We start from the raw sequence: 19,632 nt of genomic DNA on the forward strand, positions 1-19,632 counted from the left end.
TATCAATACAAGGTATGGGTGAGCTTAAGAGTGGCAGGGTTAATGTTGTGTGTGTTCATGTGCATGTGAGTATGCATGCGTGAGTTGGTGTGTGTGTGTCCGTACCACACCAACGTGTGTGTGTCCGTACCATCAGAGTAACCTGGTTCTTGGACCTAGCAGCTTTGTGTAGGGCCGTCATGCCATCTTTGGCCCTGAAGTCCAGGTGAGCCCCTCCATTCTTCAGAACCTTTATAATCTCCACCACGTTATCCAGGTGGGCCGCAAATGTCAGGGGGGTCTCTGTAGAATGACATGGACAGGATAAAGTGTAGACCATGGGCCTCTACCTTATTTTGCCTGAGGCCACATTCTGTTAGACTGATCCAACATGTTGACCGCTGCACTCTCATTTAGTTTCAGAATGGAAGCTTGATCGTTAACGATGGTCGAATGAGGTTAACATTCTCTCGGTCCATCGTTTTGTTTCAACAATTACGATGTTCCTTGATTGTCTTACAGTAGCTTTCATTTTGGTGATTCTGAACGGCATGGACACATTTTGAACAGACTGTTTGTGAGTACGGTTAGAACACCACAGACAAATTAGAAAGAGAACAGAACAGAGAAGAAAGGGACCAAAGATGGATCAGAGCACAGAATGCAACATATCATAGGAACACAGTCGGAATGGAACGGAAACAGAACAGAAAACAGACTAAATGGAACCATAAAGGAATTATAGGCCATAGAGGCAGTGGTGGAAAAAGTTCCGAATTGTCATACTTGAGTAAAAATAAAGATGCCTTAACAGAAAATTACTCAAGTAAAAGTCCCCCAGTGAATTCCTACTTGAGTAAAAGTCTATAAGTATTTGGTTTTAAACATACTTAAGTATCAAAAGTAAATGTAATTGCTAAAATATTATTAAGTATCAAAAGTAAAAGTAAAAATATAAATTATTTCAAATTCCTTATATTCAGCAAACCTGACGCACCATTTTATTTGTATTTATTTTATTTACGGATAGCCAGGGGCACACTCCAACACTCAGACATAATTTACAAATGAAGCATGTGTTTAGTGAGTCCACCAGTCCAGAGGCAGTAGGGATGACCAGGGATGTTCTCTTGATAAGTGTGTGAATTAGACAATTTTCCTGACCTGCTAAGCATTCGAAATGTAATGAATACTTTTGGGTGTCAGGAAAGACATATGGAGTAAAAAGTACATACTTTTCTTTAGGAATGTAGTGAATTAAAAGTAAAAGTTGTCAAAAATATGAAGAGCAAAGTAAAGTACAAATACCCCCAAAAACTACTTAAGTAGTACTTCCAAGTATTTGTACTTACACCACTGCATAGAGGAACCACAACACAGACACAACAGACAACAGAACAGAAAAGAACAGCAAACAGAAAAGATCAGAACAGAACAGGACAAGACAGAACAGACAAGATAACAGACAACAGAACAGAAAAGAACAGACCACAGAACAGAACATAGACAGGGAGAGAATAATGTGCATCAATTAAACTCAGATCAGCAGTGATGGTGACAACACCGTCCATTACTCTGTGCTTACACAGACATATTTTCTCAGGAATCGAAGTGGTTCTCCACTGTCAGTGTTATTCATCATCCAACCGCCGCAGTCACACAAAATGCATCCACACTCGGTAACTAATCCATCTACACTGTTGTCCGTCCATTGGTCAATAAGTGGATTTCTACTGGCAGTGGCACTGACACATTGGTTAAAGATCCAATGTAGTCATTTTCATTTATCTGAATAGAGCGGGAACATTTATCTGACTAGAGAGGGAACATTTATCTGAATAGAGCGGGAACATTTATCTGAATAGAGTGGGAACATTTATCTGAATAGAGCGGGAACATTTATCTGAATTAGAGCGGGAACATTTATCTGAATAGAGTGGGAACATTTATCTGAATAGAGCGGGAACATTTATCTGAATAGAGCGGGAACATTTATCTGAATAGAGCGGGAACATTTATCTGAATAGAGCGGGAACATTTATCTGAATAGAGCGGGAACATTTATCTGAATAGAGCGGGAACATTTATCTGAATAGAGCGGGAACATTTATCTGAATAGAGCGGGAACATTTATCTGAATAGAGCGGGAACATTTATCTGAATAGAGTGGGAACATTTATCTGAATAGAGCGGGAACATTTATCTGAATAGAGTGGGAACATTTATCTGAATAGAGCGGGAACATTTATCTGAATAGAGCGGGAACATTTATCTGAATAGAGCGGGAACATTTATCTGAATAGAGCGGGAACATTTATCTGAATAGAGTGGGAACATTTATCTGAATAGAGCGGGAACATTTATCTGAATAGAGCGGGAACATTTATCTGAATAGAGCAGGAACATTTATCTGAATAGAGCAGGAACATTTAACTGAATAGAGCGGGAACATTTATCTGAATAGAGCGATCTGAATAGAGCAGGAACATTTATCTGAATAGAGCGGGAACATTTAACTGAATAGAGCGGGAACATTTATCTGAATAGAGTGGGAACATTTATCTGAATAGAGTGGGAACATTTATCTGAATAGAGTGGGAACATTTAACTGAATAGAGCGGGAACATTTATCTGAATAGAGCGGGAACATTTATCTGAATAGAGCGGGAACATTTATCTGAATAGAGCGGGAACATTTATCTGAATAGAGCGGGAACATTTATCTGAATAGAGTGGGAACATTTATCTGACTAGAGTGGGAACATTTATCTGAATAGAGTGGGATCATTTATCTGACTAGAGTGGGAACATTTATCTGAATAGAGTGGGAACATTTATCTGAATAGAGCGGGAACATTTATCTGAATAGAGCGGGAACATTTATCTGAATAGAGTGGGAACATTTATCTGACTAGAGTGGGAACATTTATCTGAATAGAGTGGGAACATTTATCTGAATAGAGTGGGAACATTTATCTGAATAGAGCGGGAACATTTATCTGAATAGAGTGGGAACATTTATCTGAATAGAGCGGGAACATTTATCTGAATAGAGTGGGAACATTTATCTGAATAGAGCGGGAACATTTATCTGAATAGAGTGGGAACATTTATCTTAATAGAGTGGGAACATTTATCTGAATAGAGCGGGAACATTTATCTGAATAGAGTGGGAACATTTATCTGAATAGAGCGGGAACATTTATCTGAATAGAGCGGGAACATTTATCTGAATAGAGCGGGAACATTTATCTGAATAGAGTGGGAACATTTATCTCAATAGAGTGGAAACATTTGCTATATAACGCAACCATTGTTTTGTGACAAAACAATCAGCAGAATTGAAAATGTGATGGAAACCCACTTAACTTGTATTTTTCATTCAAGACACGGAATTTAACGGCAAAAGTTATTTCTAAGTGCACTACATATACGCACAGCCTTTGATCCGCAAAAAGTCAGTTTGATGAAAACACTTCTCTGGTGGAAAATGCCCCTATTGTTTTATGCAGATTATTTTTTCTATTTGCTAGAAAATCTGTCACAAATTGGATGGAAACCTGTGATTGTTTTTCAATTAAAATGGTCAAAAAGACACAAAAATAGCTTCTTAGCAAATTGCAATTTTTCAAGCAAAATTTTTGCAAGGACTGTCTTGGAGTGGTCTGAGTGGGCTGGGGGAAACTGAAAACTAGCTGTTATTGGCAGAGGTTTGGAAATATCTTGCACTAAAAGAGCACCCACTGTTTCTAGGCCGGCATTGAAAATAAGAATTTGGTCTTAACTGACCTGCCTAGTTAAATAAAGATAAAATAAATGTAAAACAAAAAATTATCCTATGAAGCATCATTGAACTGGCATTATGTACCGCCAGAATGTACTCCAACGCTCTGAGCATAAATTAACAAACGCAGGAGGGTATTTTGGGGCTAAGAGGGGGGTTAGTCGAGATTTTAAGGCAATCTGTGAAGCTATTAGGGGTATTAGGACTGTAAGGGTTCTAAAGATTTTCACGAGTTAGTTAGAGGTATTGCGGCATTTTAAGAGCTGGGGACACAGTCAGCATTGTGTGAATAAAGTACTGGACAAGCTGGATAAATGCAGAGCAAATGCAGCCTTTCAGTTAAGACTTATTAAAGAAGAACCTAAAGGAAACCGGTGTTAGGGCTCGTAGCAGGGAAATCGAGGGGTTTTTAATGGGATATAAGTGGTAATGGTAGATTAAGCCTTATTGCTGGGAGATTGAGGGATAAGAGCAGCTTGTAGAATAGCGCTCAATTATAGAGCTCTGGCTCACTATTGATTTTGGTTGTAGAAGTGCACACACAGACATGGACATAGGCATAGTCAGGCACACACACACACACGTTCTGTTGTAAATCCCAAGCTAATTACATCACAATTACAAAGGGCTCAGATGTAGGCCGACACAAATTGAGCCCCGAAAATGTACCACCCACTGTGTCGCCCAGAACATCGTCTCATACAACTATGTTCTATTCCATATTCCATATTCATTTGAATTGTTTCAATTCATTTCAAGATCTCACAGAGGAATTGGTATCTTTGTATACCTGTCTTAAAAGTGCAATGTGTTATTGCTACATCAATTTTTTTTTTTAACTTTTGAATGATTTATATATAGCCATTGATTCTTGAAGAACCCCATCAGAAACCACAATATAAGCTTGTTTTACTCCATTGTTTGTAAGAACGTAATTGTAAACGAACACGGTTTACAATTATGACATGGTTAAAACATGGTTGGGCTCCCGAGTGGCGCAGCGTCTAAGGCACTGCATCTCAGAGATCAGTATCATTAGCATAGGTGAGAGTGGCCATAGGCCTCCCTGTGTGGTGTACACAGAGTTAGCCACAAGGGATAAGAACAGGGTAAGAGGGAGCAGAGGTGAACAGACAGAGCTTAGAAAAATGTATATATACTCTATTAGAACTGCGCAAACTATCTTGTTAGCTCTGTGATTATGTCAAACCACCCGTGTTCATGATCTGTGTGTTTGTGCATGTGTGTGTGTATTATTACCACCGGTCTCTGTATCCTGGTAGTTGGGGTCCAGTCCTCTCTCCAGCAGCCTAGATACTTTCTCCACCTGATGGTGCTGGATGAGGTCCATAAATTCTCTCAAGTTGGCCTGGAGATGGAGAATGAGAGAGAGAGAGAGAGAGAGAGAGAGAGAGAGAGAGAGAGAGAGAGAGAGAGAGAGAGAGAGAGAGAGAGAGAGAGAGAGAGAGAGAGAGAGAGAGAGAGAGAGAGAGAGAGAGAGAGAGAGAGAGAGAGAGAGAGAGAGAGAGAGAGAGAGAGAGAGAGAGAGAGAGAGAGAGAGAAGAGAGAGCGAAGAGAGAGAGAGAGTGTGTGTGTGCGTGTGTGTGTGTATATGTGTGTGTGTGTGTGTGTGTGCGTGTGTGTGTGAGAGCAGGTCAGAGATTTGAAGGGGAGAAGGTTAGAAAAAAGAGAGAAGGGGAGAGAAAAACAGGGACAGAAGAGGGGGCAGAGAGAACAAAAGAAAGAGCGATATATTGAATGATTGGGGTGTGCTGATTGGAGCACAGAGTACACAATGGGATGAGTGTTCTCATCTGCTTTCCAGGGCAGATATAAATAGATAAGAGAACAGCTCCCTAAACACTATAGGAAGAGAGGAGGAGGAAGGGAGGAGGAAGAATGAGGAGAACAGGATGATGATGAACATATGGAGAAGTAGATGAGGGAGGGAGGGAGGAAAGAGCAGAACATAGTAGGGGGTGGACCTGTATACACCTCATCTGCGTCATCAGAGTCTATCTATATGTGTCAGAAATACAGTACATTGAGCTGTACACCAGTATAGAGACCATCATGTGCTCTCTTCCCACCCTCTCTTTAGATCACCCTCCCTTCGCTTTCTGTCAGATACTGCTCTCTCATTTCAGTGATTCTTTATTGGCACATAATACAAAGGTGTGTATTGCCTTAGCATAAATTCATGTATAATGACATAATTAGAACGGAATATGACGCACCATCAAGTTATCATTTATTAATAATTATTATATATCATGTATTCATAATTTTTTCCTCATACAGTCAGTGAACATTTACCAGCGGCAGATATGCAAAGTGCGTATTCTGTGTGCTTATGTGTGAGCACATGCACAATGATCCAGGTTAAGTGGGCACAGGCGAGACATGAAATATACGTCCATTGAATAATTTACAGGCCAATTCCACCTTTGCCACGGCATCCTGACTCAACTCGCCAACAGATAATGGACCACAATTACGAACTTGTCTCTCACACTTCCTATGAAGGTTGTTGGCCTAATGGACTTGTATAATGCCACCCACGACCTTGGTAACAGCACCTTAGATTTGTATCCACATTTTTTGGAGCTTTCTTCCACCTTCTATTGGTTCAATTTCAGACTGCTGCGAAACCTTGTGTAATTGAGTGTGGTTATAAGGTGTGAAATGCCAGTGTTGGACGTGGCATTTAAAAGGTACGAGACAGGTTCCCATCACTCTCCCTGTCTGTATCTCCTCTCCCTCCCTCACACACACACACACACACACACACACACACACACACACACACACACACACACACACACACACACACACACACACACACACACACACACACACACACACACACACACACACACACACACACACACACACACACCATTAAGGGTGAGCTGCTCCAGTCCTAACCCAAAAATGTCACCTGTCAGGAGGCAGAGAGAGAGAGAGAGAGAGAGAGAGAGAGAGAGAGAGAGAGAGAGCCCAGGTGGACTGGTCCCCCCACAACAAGGGATCTTAGAGCCACACACCTCAACAAACATCGCCTAAAACAGCGGTTTTCAGTTCCAGATATGGGCCTTCCCGGGTTGAACATTTTTGCTCCAGCTCAACACAATCAAAGCTAATAATTTATTCTGAAAACTGAGTGCGTACTGTAGGTGGCACTAATTTTTAACTCCATACAGTACATGATTGAACTACGCAAGGGTTTTATTATCAGTTTAATAAGTTAATGCTGCCATCGGGGTCTCTGTGGTTGAGCAAATAACGACCAACCTCCTCTCTCCATATCACCATCTTCTTGCTTGACTCTTACGGAAAGTAAAGGGTAGACATGCGGACAGGAGAGCATAGAGTAGAGAGAGACATGCGGGCAGGACACTAGAGAGAGACTACAGAGGCTCACAGTGATAACAGCTGACATAACTGAAGATGTTTGTGTGTCTGTGTGTTGACAGTGAGATAAAGTGACACTCCAGCATCTCTGACACTCCCAACAGTGTGCGTTTGTGTTTGTGTGAGTGCATGTGTGCAGTAAGACCCCAGCTGGTTGTTAGGAGAGAGTGTGACGTTTGTCCACACCACTCACCTTGGTGTGTAGTTTGGCAATCTGCTTCTCTTCCACATGGGTCTGCCTGTAGACTCGGCTCTTGTAGCGGAACTGTGAGGATAGAGGATAGAGAAAAAAAAGAGGATTTGGGTCAGTCAGATATGTATGACATGGTGTCATGTAGCAATGACAGTTTTTCTTATTGGATGAGAAGGTAATAGTCTCCCTAGAGACGCCATGCTAATTGGTTGGGACTCGGAAGTAGAACTCTTTCAAAAAGTCACCTCTTTATTTATTAATTTACCGATTTAATCAGAAGCCACTGCCAGATTTCTGGATTGGGCTGCTCTCAGAGTTTCTTGCCTTGGCAAATCGCGCTGTTTAGACACTGATGCCCTTTGCAACCACATACCTATGTGAGAGTGGATTCTCGGCCCTCACTAGCATGAAAACTAAATACAGGCACAGACTGTGTGTGGAAAATTATTTAAGATGAGACTCTCTCCAATGCAACCCAACATTGCAGAGTCATGTGCATCCTTTCAAGCACACCCTTGTCATTAACCTGTGGTGAGTTATTCACAATTTTTTATGAACAAATATGGTTTTATATGTAAGATGGCTAAATAAAGAGAAACATTTGAATTATTATTATATTATCATTTGTGCCCTGGTCCTATAAGAGCTCTTTGTCACTTCCCACGAGCCGGGTTGTGACAAAAACTCACACTCATTCTCATGTTTAATAAATGTTTTGTATAGTGTGTTTGGCAGACTTACAATGATGGCAAAAAACAACATTTGAGAGTGCGCTGACCCTGGTTCAAGAAGGGGTACGCAGCTGGAGGTTGAATGTTTGAAGGGGTATGGGACTATAAAAAGTTTGGGAACCACTGCTGTAGAGCTTAGTGAGGATCTCATGTCAAATATTGTTGAAGTAATATGGCTACAGGTTCACCTGCCTCACCTAAAGCCTATTATTTTGGCTAGTTGCTACAGACCACCAAGTTCTAACAGTCAGTATCTGGATAATATGTGTGAAATCTTTGATAATGTATGTGATATCAACAGAGAGGTATATTTTCTGGGTGACCTAAATATTGACTGGCTTTCATCAAGCTATCCACTCAAGAAAAAGCTTCAAACTGTAACCAGTGCCTGCAACCTGGTTCAGGTTATCAGTCAACCTACAAGTGTATTTACAAACAGCACAGAAATGAAATCATCCACATATATTGATCACATCTATACTAATGCTGCAGAAAAGCTGCTTTAAAGCAGTATCCAAAACCATTGGATGTAGTGATCATAATATAGTAGCCATGTCTAGGAAAACCAAGTTCCAAAGGCTGGGCCTAATATAGTGTATAAGAGGTCATACAATAAGCTCTGTGGTGATCCCTACGTTGAAGAATATACTTCCGGGTTGGAGCGAGCGGTCGCATCGCACTTCGCTCCGCAGGTAGTATAACTTTTTCATTACATTTCATTATAGTACAACGGTTGATTTGTCTAATCTTAGCAATTTCTTCTTAGCTAGCTACATAGCCGTCCTTGTATCAGAGATAATATAATAATATATTAATTGCATTAATTGCATAATTATCGTATTTCGTCGCCCTAATGTAGCCTTCACTGCTATTCGCCCAGCAGCTAGCAAACGCTAGCAAACGCCCACAGATTAGCATCACTGTAGTGCTATTCACTCAACTGAACGACTTGATTAGTTTAGTGTTAGCTAGCTACATAGCTGTCTTTGTTTCCAAGATAATTGTGTAGTTTAGAGTGTGTAGTCTTGGAGTGATTATCTTAATTTACCGAGGTTCGCTAGCCAGCTATTTGTCGTCCTTAACGTAGGAGACTCTGCTAGCTAGCCAACAGCTAACAGCTAACAGCTAGCCAACGTCTACTGAATCGTACTCAACAACCCGGTCGCATTCACAGGTAGTATCACATTTTCATTTCATTTCATTACAGTACAACGGTTTGATTTGTTTGATCGTAGCTAGCTACATAGCTAGCTACATACCCGTCTTTGTTTCAAAGATAATTGTGTAGTCTAGAGCGATTTTCTAGGTTAGCTAGCCAGCTATTGTCGTTCTTTTAACGCAACGTAACGTAAACAACACTGCTAGCTAGCCAGCTAGCCCCCGAATAGTAGCACTGTAGAAACTATTACACTCAACGGAACGACTTGATTAGTGCAGTGTCAACAACGCAGCTACTGCCAGCTAGCCTACTTCAGCAGTACTGTATCATTTTAATGATTTTAGTCAATAAGATTCTTGCTACGTAAGCTTAACTTTCTGAACATTCGAGACGTGTAGTCCACTTGTCATTCCAATCTCCTTGCATTAGCGTAGCCTCTTCTGTAGCCTGTCAACTATGTGTCTGTCTATCCCTGTTCTCTCCTCTCTGCACAGACCATACAAACGCTCCACACCGCGTGGCCGCGGCCACCCTAATCTGGTGGTCCCAGCGCGTACGACCCACGTGGAGTTCCAGGTCTCCGGTAGCCTCTGGAACTGCCGATCTGCGGCCAACAAGGCAGAGTTCATCTCAGCCTATGCCTCCCTCCAGTCCCTCGACTTCTTGGCACTGACGGAAACATGGATCACCACAGATAACACTGCTACTCCTACTGCTCTCTCCTCGTCCGCCCACGTGTTCTCGCACACCCCGAGAGCTTCTGGTCAGCGGGGTGGTGGCACCGGGATCCTCATCTCTCCCAAGTGGTCTTTCTCTCTTTCTCCCCTTACCCATCTGTCTATCGCCTCCTTTGAATTCCATGCTGTCACAGTTACCAGCCCTTTCAAGCTTAACATCCTTATCATTTATCGCCCTCCAGGTTCCCTTGGAGAGTTCATCAATGAGCTTGATGCCTTGATAAGCTCCTTTCCTGAGGACGGCTCACCTCTCACAGTTCTGGGCGACTTTAACCTCCCCACGTCTACCTTTGACTCATTCCTCTCTGCCTCCTTCTTTCCACTCCTCTCCTCTTTTGACCTCACCCTCTCACCTTCCCCCTACTCACAAGGCAGGCAATACGCTGACCTCATCTTTACTAGATGCTGTTCTTCCACTAACCTCATTGCAACTCCCCTCCAAGTCTCCGACCACTACCTTGTATCCTTTTCCCTCTCGCTCTCATCCAACACTTCCCACACTGCCCCTACTTGGATGGTATCGCGCCGTCCCAACCTTCGCTCTCTCTCCCCCGCTACTCTCTCCTCTTCCATCCTATCATCTCTTCCCTCTGCTCAAACCTTCTCCAACCTATCTCCTGATTCTGCCTCCTCAACCCTCCTCTCCTCCCTTTCTGCATCCTTTGACTCTCTATGTCCCCTATCCTCCAGGCCGGCTCGGTCCTCCCCTCCCGCTCCGTGGCTCGACGACTCATTGCGAGCTCACAGAACAGGGCTCCGGGCAGCCGAGCGGAAATGGAGGAAAACTCGCCTCCCTGCGGACCTGGCATCCTTTCACTCCCTCCTCTCTACATTTTCCTCCTCTGTCTCTGCTGCTAAAGCCACTTTCTACCATTCTAAATTCCAAGCATCTGCCTCTAACCCTAGGAAGCTCTTTGCCACCTTCTCCTCCCTCCTGAATCCTCCCCCCCTCCTCCCTCTCTGCAGATGACTTCGTCAACCATTTTGAAAAGAAGGTCGACGACATCCGATCCTCGTTTGCTAAGTCAAACGACACCGCTGGTTCTGCTCACACTGCCCTACCCTATGCTCTGACCTCTTTCTCCCCTCTCTCTCCAGATGAAATCTCGCGTCTTGTGACGGCCGGCCACCCAACAACCTGCCCGCTTGACCCTATCCCCTCCTCTCTTCTCCAGACCATTTCCGGAGACCTTCTCCCTTACCTCACCTCGCTCATCAACTCATCCCTGACCGCTGGCTACGTCCCTTCCGTCTTCAAGAGAGCGAGAGTTGCACCCCTTCTGAAAAAACCTACACTCGATCCCTCCGATGTCAACAACTACAGACCAGTATCCCTTCTCTCTTTTCTCTCCAAAACTCTTGAGCGTGCCGTCCTTGGCCAGCTCTACCGCTATCTCTCTCAGAATGACCTTCTTGATCCAAATCAGTCAGGTTTCAAGACTAGTCATTCAACTGAGACTGCTCTTCTCTGTATCACGGAGGCGCTCCGCACTGCTAAAGCTAACTCTCTCTCCTCTGCTCTCATCCTTCTAGACCTATCGGCTGCCTTCGATACTGTGAACCATCAGATCCTCCTCTCCACCCTCTCCGAGTTGGGCATCTCCGGCGCGGCCCACGCTTGGATTGCGTCCTACCTGACAGGTCGCTCCTACCAGGTGGCGTGGCGAGAATCTGTCTCCTCACCACGCGCTCTCACCACTGGTGTCCCCAGGGCTCTGTTCTAGGCCCTCTCTTATTCTCGCTATACACCAAGTCACTTGGCTCTGTCATAACCTCACATGGTCTCTCCTATCATTGCTATGCAGACGACACACAATTAATCTTCTCCTTACCCCTTCTGATGACCAGGTGGCGAATCGCATCTCTGCATGTCTGGCAGACATATCAGTGTGGATGACGGATCACCACCTCAAGCTGAACCTCAGCAAGACGGAGCTCCTCTTCCTCCCGGGGAAGGACTGCCCGTTCCATGATCTCGCCATCACGGTTGACAACTCCATTGTGTCCTCCTCCCAGAGCGCTAAGAACCTTGGCGTGATCCTGGACAACACCCTGTCGTTCTCAACTAACATCAAGGCGGTGTCCCGTTCCTGTAGGTTCATGCTCTACAACATCCGCAGAGTACGACCCTGCCTCACACAGGAAGCGGCGCAGGTCCTAATCCAGGCACTTGTCATCTCCCGTCTTGATTACTGCAACTCGCTGTTGGCTGGGCTCCCTGCCTGTGCCATTAAAGCCCTACAACTCATCCAGAACGCCGCAGCCCGTCTGGTGTTCAACCTTCCCAAGTTCTCTCACGTCACCCCGCTCCTCCGCTCTCTCAACTGGCTTCCAGTTGAAGCTCGCATCCGCTACAAGACCATGGTGCTTGCCTACGGAGCTGTGAGGGGAACGGCACCTCAGTACCTCCAGGCTCTGATCAGGCCCTACACCCAAACAAGGGCACTGCGTTCATCCACCTCTGGCCTGCTCGCCTCCCTACCACTGAGGAAGTACAGTTCCCGCTCAGCCCAGTCAAAACTGTTCGCTGCTCTGGCCCCCAATGGTGGAACAAACTCCCTCACGACGCCAGGACAGCGGAGTCAATCACCACCTTCCGGAGACACCTGAAACCCCACCTCTTCAAGGAATACCTAGGATAGGGTAAGTAATCCTTCTCACCCCCCTAAAAAGATTTAGATGCACTATTGTAAAGTGGCTGTTCCACTGGATGTCATAAGGTGTATGCACCAATTTGTAAGTCGCTCTGGATAAGAGCGTCTGCTAAATGACTTAAATGTAAATGTAAATGTAAGATGTGAATAATATTTTCTGGTCTGTGGTGTGTAATGAGGTGCAACCAGACGCTGCACTTGACACATTTATGAAATAGCTTTTTCCAGTTACTAATAAGCATGCACCAATTAAGAAAATTTCTGTAAAAACTGTTAAATTCATTGTGGATTGATGACCAATTTAAAAATTGTATGAATGAGAGGGATGAGGCAAAATGAATGAAAAATAAGTCTCGCTGCACAACCAATTGGCAAATGTACTGTAAATTGAGCAATCATGTGGCTAAACTGAACAAAAAGAAGAAACTGTACTATGAAACTGTAAGGGCTTTCTTTTGTGGATGAAGGACAGGACCAAAGCGCAGCGTGGTTAGTGTTCATCATGTTTAATAAAGACGATAAATGTGAACACTACAAAATACAAAACAACAAATGTGAAAAACCCGAAACAGTTCTGTCTCGCGCAGACACACAAAGACAGAAGACACCACCCACAAAACAGGCTACCTAAATATGGTCCCCAATCAGAGACAATGACTAACACCTGCCTCTGATTGAGAACCATATCAGGCCAAACATAGAAACGGGAAAACTAGACACACAACATAGAATGTCCACTCAGCTCACATCCTGACCAAGACTAAAACAAAGAAAACACAAAAGAACTATGGTCAGAACGTGACAGAAACAAAGATACATTATATAAAGAATGATAATAAAAAGCTTTGGAGCACCTTAAATAATTTTTAGCAAAAAGGCAAATTCATCACAAAACCCACCGATATTTTTTTTTATTGGCAAGATAAGCACATTTAGGCATGACATACAAACAACAAATTCTGAACCTACACATCCATGCATAACTGAAACAAATTATGAAAGACAAGCACTGTAATTTTGAATTCCGTAAAGTGAGTGTGGAAGAGGTGAATTAATAATTGTTGTCTATCAACAAAGACAAGCCACCTGGGTCTGACAACTTGGATGGAAAATGACTGAGGATGATTGCGGACGATATTGCCACTCCTATTTGCCATCTCATCAATCTAAGCCTACAGGAAGTGTGTGCCCTCAGGCCTGGAGGGAAGCAAAAGTCATTCTGTGACCCAGGAATAGCAAAACACCCTTTACTGACTCTAACACCCGAACAATCCGCCTGCTACCAACCCTCGGTGAACTTCTGGAAAAAATTTGTGTTTGACCAGATACAATGCTATTTCACAGTACACAAATTAAAAATTGACTTTCAGCATGCTTATAGGGAGGGGCACTCAACATGTACAGCACTTACACAAATGACTGATGACTGGCTGATAATAAGACGACCGTGGGAGCTGTTTTGTTTTACTTCAGTGCATTATCGATTAGAATCTGCTTCTGGAAAAAAAGTATAGTGTTATGGCTTTACATCTCCTGCTATATTGTGGATCTGAGAGTTACCTGTCTAACCAAACACAGAGGGTACTCTTTAATGGGAGCCTCTCCAACCTAATCCAGTTGTCTGGGCACCTTACTTATTCCAATCTTTACTAATGACCTGCCACTGGCACTGGGTGAAGCCTGTGTATCTACAGTATGTATGCCGATGACTCAACATTATACACGTTTGCTACCACAGCAATTGAAATCACTGCAATACTTAGCAAAGTTGAGCAGACTAAACTGCTTGGTGTAACCCTGGATTTTAAACTGCCATGGTCAAAACATATTGATGCAATGGAAGCGAAGATGGGGAGAGGTATGTCCGTAATAAAGTGTTGCTCTGATTTCTTGACTTTACTATCAACTAAACAAGTCCTACAGGCCCTAGTTTTGTCCCACCTGGACTACTGCTGAGTCATATGGTCAAGTGCCACAAAGAGGGACATAGGCAAATTACAATGAAGAGAGAGAGTGGAGAGATATGACTCAAGTAGCGTGAAGTGAACTATAAAAATGTACCTTATACACGGCATATCGCATTTAATAAACCAAACTTTGAAATATGCTTATAGAAGGTAAAGTAAAAACCTAAACCGGTCCGTGCATCAATACCAGTATAGCCCTAATCTCTTGTCTTTGTGAGAGGTATTGACATGTTAAAAGCAACGAACTGTCTGTTTGTACGACTAGCACACAGCTTGGACATACATGCATACTCCGCAAGACATACTACCTGGGGCCCCTTCATAGTGCCCAAGTCCAGGACAGACTCTGGAAAATGCACAATACTACACAGAGCCATGACTACATGGAACTCTATTCCACATCAAGTAACTCATGCAAGCAATACAATCAGACTTTAAAAAATGTATAAAACTACACCTTATGGAACAGCACGGACTGCGAAGAGACACACGCATACGAACACAATTCTTCTACACACACGTATATTTTTGAATTGATTTCCAGTGTAATTATACTGCCTTGGCAGCAGCTAATGGGGATCCATAATAAATAGAAATACCACACCTTTTTAAATACGTAACAACTTCAGTGATTGGCTGGCACTCTACCTCCAGAGCTGGAACTCCTTTGCTGATTGGCTGTGGGTATTCCAGGAGGAGGCGTTCCTCATCCAGGAACTTCCCATCACGTCCGTTCATGGCAGGCTGGAAGAGGCCATAGTTCAGCACATCCTTCAGACTCTGGCTCAACGTGCACAGGATCCTCTGCTTGGCAACCCACACAGTCGCGTTAGGGTTGAACCGCATACATTTCTGCGTGAGGGGTTTGGGTTGGGTTGGGAATAGGGGTGTTGAAAGGGGTAGGGTTAGAGAGGGGAAAAGTGACAATCATGGTAAAAGAAAACAGGTCACAGACTTTCAGTTGTAGGCCAAGAGCCTGGGCATGAGCATTCCCAGGCAAAACTTATACATACAAAATACTTAAAGGGATAGTTCACCCAAGTAAAAAAAATACACATTTGTTTCCTTAACCTGTAAGCAGTCTATGGACAAGGTATGACAGCAATCTATACTTTGGTTTAGTTCCCCTGACACTGTTTCCACATGCTAACATTTCAACATTTCTGGCACGAATCCCATTCAAGTCATGCAAATTGGTTGCTTAGAATGCTTAGAATGCTTAGAATGCTTAGAATGCTTAGAATGCTTAGAATTGGTTGCTCATCATGTCCAAATCATCCGAAAGTATCCAATATTGTTTGTGAAGCTCAACAAACTCACTTGTAGATCATTTGAAAAAATGCTAATATCATAACTTGAATGGGATTTGTGCCACAAATGCTAAAACATTAGCATGTGGAAACAGTGCCAGGGAAAGAAACTAAAGCAAAGTATGGATTGCTATCATACCTTGTCCATAGCGTCACGTTCTGAGCTTAGTTCCTTTGTTATGTCTTTGTTTTATTATGGTCAGGGTGTGAGTTGGGTGGGTTGTCTATGTTCTTTTTTCTATCATTTGGGATTTTCTGTGTTCGGCCTGGAATAGTTCTCAATCAGAGGCAGCTGTCAATCGTTGTCCCTGATTGAGAATCATACTTAGGTAGCCTGGTTTCACTTTTGAGTTGTGGGTGTTTATTTTCTGTTCTGTGTTTGGTTGCACCGTTCAGGACTGTTCATTTGTCGTGTATTGTTTTTGTTTCAGTATTCATTCTTTATTAAATTACAATGAATACTTACCACGCTGCACCTTGGTCCTCTCTTTCTCCCGACGACAATCGGTACACAGACTGCTTTCAGGGTAAGGAAACCAATATAATTTTGTAATTTGGGTGAACTATCCCTTTAAAAAACATTGCCCATACAAACACATTTCCCACATCTTCTCTAAGGGCCACAACCTCAGCTATGGCGCAGGTACAGCATGACAGTCACACCACACCACCCAACTGACCCCTCTCCTGCACCCAGCCAGATTACATCCGAGCTGAACAAACAAACAATACAGCAGCATCTGCCAGACCTGGCTGAATCAGAGAGGATTATGGGCCACGGCCGTGGCATTCAGTGTTTGTTTGTTTGTGTGTGTTTGTGTGTGTGTGTGTGTGCTTGTGTGTTTACCTCTGGATGTGCTGCTCAACTGGTGATAGTGGACCTGTGCCTGTGATAAAGACTGAGGATGATGAACACTCTGAACTCTACCCATAACACCCCCTGGCTGGCAGCGAGTAGGTGAGGAGGAGATGGAGGGATGGAGGGAAGGATAGTGTACAGGAACAGATGTCTGGCATCTGTCTGTGGAGAGATAATGGGCTGTTTCCACCTGGCTGAGGACCATTCCAACAGTACAGTATGTTACTTCGCTAGTAAATCTCCCATCATGTTACATTATGCTCCAGCTTCATCATGAGTGCATCTCAGAACAGTAAATCGAAAGGGTAAGTTTCAGGAGAAACTTTGTTATGTGGTCCTGTGTGGCTCAGTTGGTAGAACATGGCGCTTGCAACCCCAGGGTTGTGGGTTCAAATCAAATATCCAACAAACAAAAAAGTCCCACAAGTACCAAAAAAGAATGAAAATGTATAAACTCAATACTGTGTCGCTCTGGATAAGATTAATGCTAAATGACAAACATGTAATGAAACATGGGAAACTTTATGAAATAGTGAGGTAGCTATTTGAAAGCCTCTCTGACAGTGAAATGGCTGAAATGGGTTTGAAGTGCAACCCGAGCAGGGGTGGTATAGGGATGGAAGAAGAGAAAGAAAAACCAGAGGCTGTTTGTCACTGGGAAATAAATCAACATACATGTAATCCTCTCTTCAATTCTAAGGGCTTAATTGGGATGTTTGTTTACATTGCCAAAACAAGTGTAATAAACAATAAACAACAGTGAAATAAACAACAAATAATGTACAGTAAACATTACACTCACAAAAGATCCAAAAGAATAAAGACATTTCAAATGTCATATTATCGCTATATACAGTGTTGTAACGATGTGGAAATAGTTAAAGTACAAAAGAGAAAATAAATAAATTAAATATGGGTTGTTTTTACAATGGTGTTTGTTCTTCACTGGTTGCCTTTTTCTTCTCGCTCTCTCGCTCTCTCGCTCTCTCGCTCTCCCCTCCGACATGATAACACACACACAGCCCACTGATGTTACAGCTACAGTCACCAAGCGGTAAACCGATCTAACGAAATCCTCCAGTGGCCACCACAAGCCCATTTTAATATAATGAGTCAATTATGACTCAAAATTAGCGAATGGTAATTTAACCTAATAAGTAAGTTAAGTCATTTGAATATATATGAGAGAGGAGGAACAGTTCATCCCAGTACTTTGATTTATTCAACACTATAGAGTACAAAACCGCCTCCCTTCAGGAGCTCTTATGTGGGTGGTCTTGTACTGTACTGTACTTATATGGGTGGTCTTGTACTGTACTGTACTTCTGTGGGTGGTCTTGTACTGTACTGTACTGTCCTTATGTGGGTGGTCTTGTACTGTACTGTACTGTACTGTACTTATGTGGGTGGTCTTGTACTGTAAGTTAATTACATCACAATTGCATCAGGCTCAGATGTAGGTCAACACAAATTGACCCCAAAGATTTCCACCCACTATGTGGCCCACTCTCCCAAAGAGTCATAACCGTTCCATAGTGGAACAACATGTTTCCCATTTATAGGAATGAACAAAGAGATAGAGACAAGATCAAGAGGAGAGACAGAGGGAGAAAGGGAGACAAAGAAACAGTTTAGAAGGCAGACAAAGGGACTAACAAAGAAAAAGTGAGAGATGGACATACTGTAAAAGCAAGAGAGTGTGGAGTAGTGGAGGGACATAAAAACAGTTGTTCATTGTAGCTGTTCTCTCTCTCTCTCTCTCCAATTCAAAGGGGCTTTATTGGCATGGGAAACATGCATTTGCATTGCCAACGCAAGTGAAATAAACAATAAACAAAAGTGAGAAGACACAAAACACTAACAAAAAATATTATAATTGAACAGTAAATATTGCACTCAATAAGGTTTAAAAAATATATAAAGACATTCAAATATTGGTAGTATTTACAATGTTGTTTGTGTCCCCCTAGTGTGTTGTGATTGCCCACTGCAGTATTTAACCTAACAGATATGGGAGTTTACAGTGCATTCAGAAAGTATTCAGACCCATTGTCTTTTTCCACATTTTGTTACATTACAGGTTTATTCTAAAATTGATTAAATATATTTTTTTCCTCATCAATCTACACACAATATCCCATAATGATACAATAAAAACAGGGTTTTAGATTTTTTTTTGCACATTTAATTCGAATTAAATACTGAAAAATAACAATTACGTGAGTATTCAGACACTTTACTCAGTACTTTGTTGAAGCTCCTTTGGCAGCGTTAACAGCCTCGAGTCTTCTTGGGTATGAAGCAACAAGCTTGGCACACCTGTATATGGGGAGTTTTTCTCATTCTTCTCTGCAGATCCTCTCAAGCTCTGTCAGGTTGGATTGGGAGTGTCACTGCACAGCGATTTTCAGGACTCTCCAGAAATGTTTGATCGGGTCCAAGTCCGGGCTCTGCCTGGGCCACTCAAAGACATTCAGAGACTTGTCCCAAAGCCACTCCTGCGTTGTCTTGGCTATGTGCTTAGAGTTGTTGCAATGTTGGAAGGTGAACCTTCCCCACAGTCTGAGGTCCTGAGCACTCTGGACCAAGGTTTCATCAAGAATCTCTCTGCACTTTGCTCTGTTCATCTTTCACTCGTCTCCCAGTCCCTGCCGCTGGTGTAAGGCGTGATGCTTGGCATTCAGGCCAAAGTGTTCAATCTTGGTTTCATCGGAAACCTCCTCCTCCTGGTTTGTAGAGGTGGACCTGGTCATAAAGGCTGTTCAAGTTCAGGATGGGGTACGGTGGGCCAGGTAAACATTTGGTTTTTGTCACGACTCCTACCGAAGGTGGCTCGCCTTCCTCT

General features: G+C 43.0%; 1 protein-coding gene across 1 annotated transcript in view; it reads right to left on the minus strand.

Moving 5' to 3' along the window:
* LOC118394121 (SH3 and multiple ankyrin repeat domains protein 2-like) overlaps positions 1–19,632 on the minus strand; it is a 246,980-nt gene that overhangs the window by 150,160 nt on the left and 77,188 nt on the right. The window contains exons 3-6 of the mRNA XM_052461929.1: positions 15,267–15,470; positions 7,371–7,442; positions 5,024–5,132; positions 131–282 (exon numbers count right to left, since the gene is read on the minus strand). Coding sequence (XP_052317889.1) covers positions 131–282; positions 5,024–5,132; positions 7,371–7,442; positions 15,267–15,470 — 537 coding nt within the window. The remainder of the gene's footprint in view (positions 1–130; positions 283–5,023; positions 5,133–7,370; positions 7,443–15,266; positions 15,471–19,632) is intronic.

The sequence above is a fragment of the Oncorhynchus keta genome, chromosome 14 (assembly GCF_023373465.1).
Source record: "Oncorhynchus keta strain PuntledgeMale-10-30-2019 chromosome 14, Oket_V2, whole genome shotgun sequence".
Taxonomy (NCBI): domain Eukaryota; kingdom Metazoa; phylum Chordata; class Actinopteri; order Salmoniformes; family Salmonidae; genus Oncorhynchus; species Oncorhynchus keta.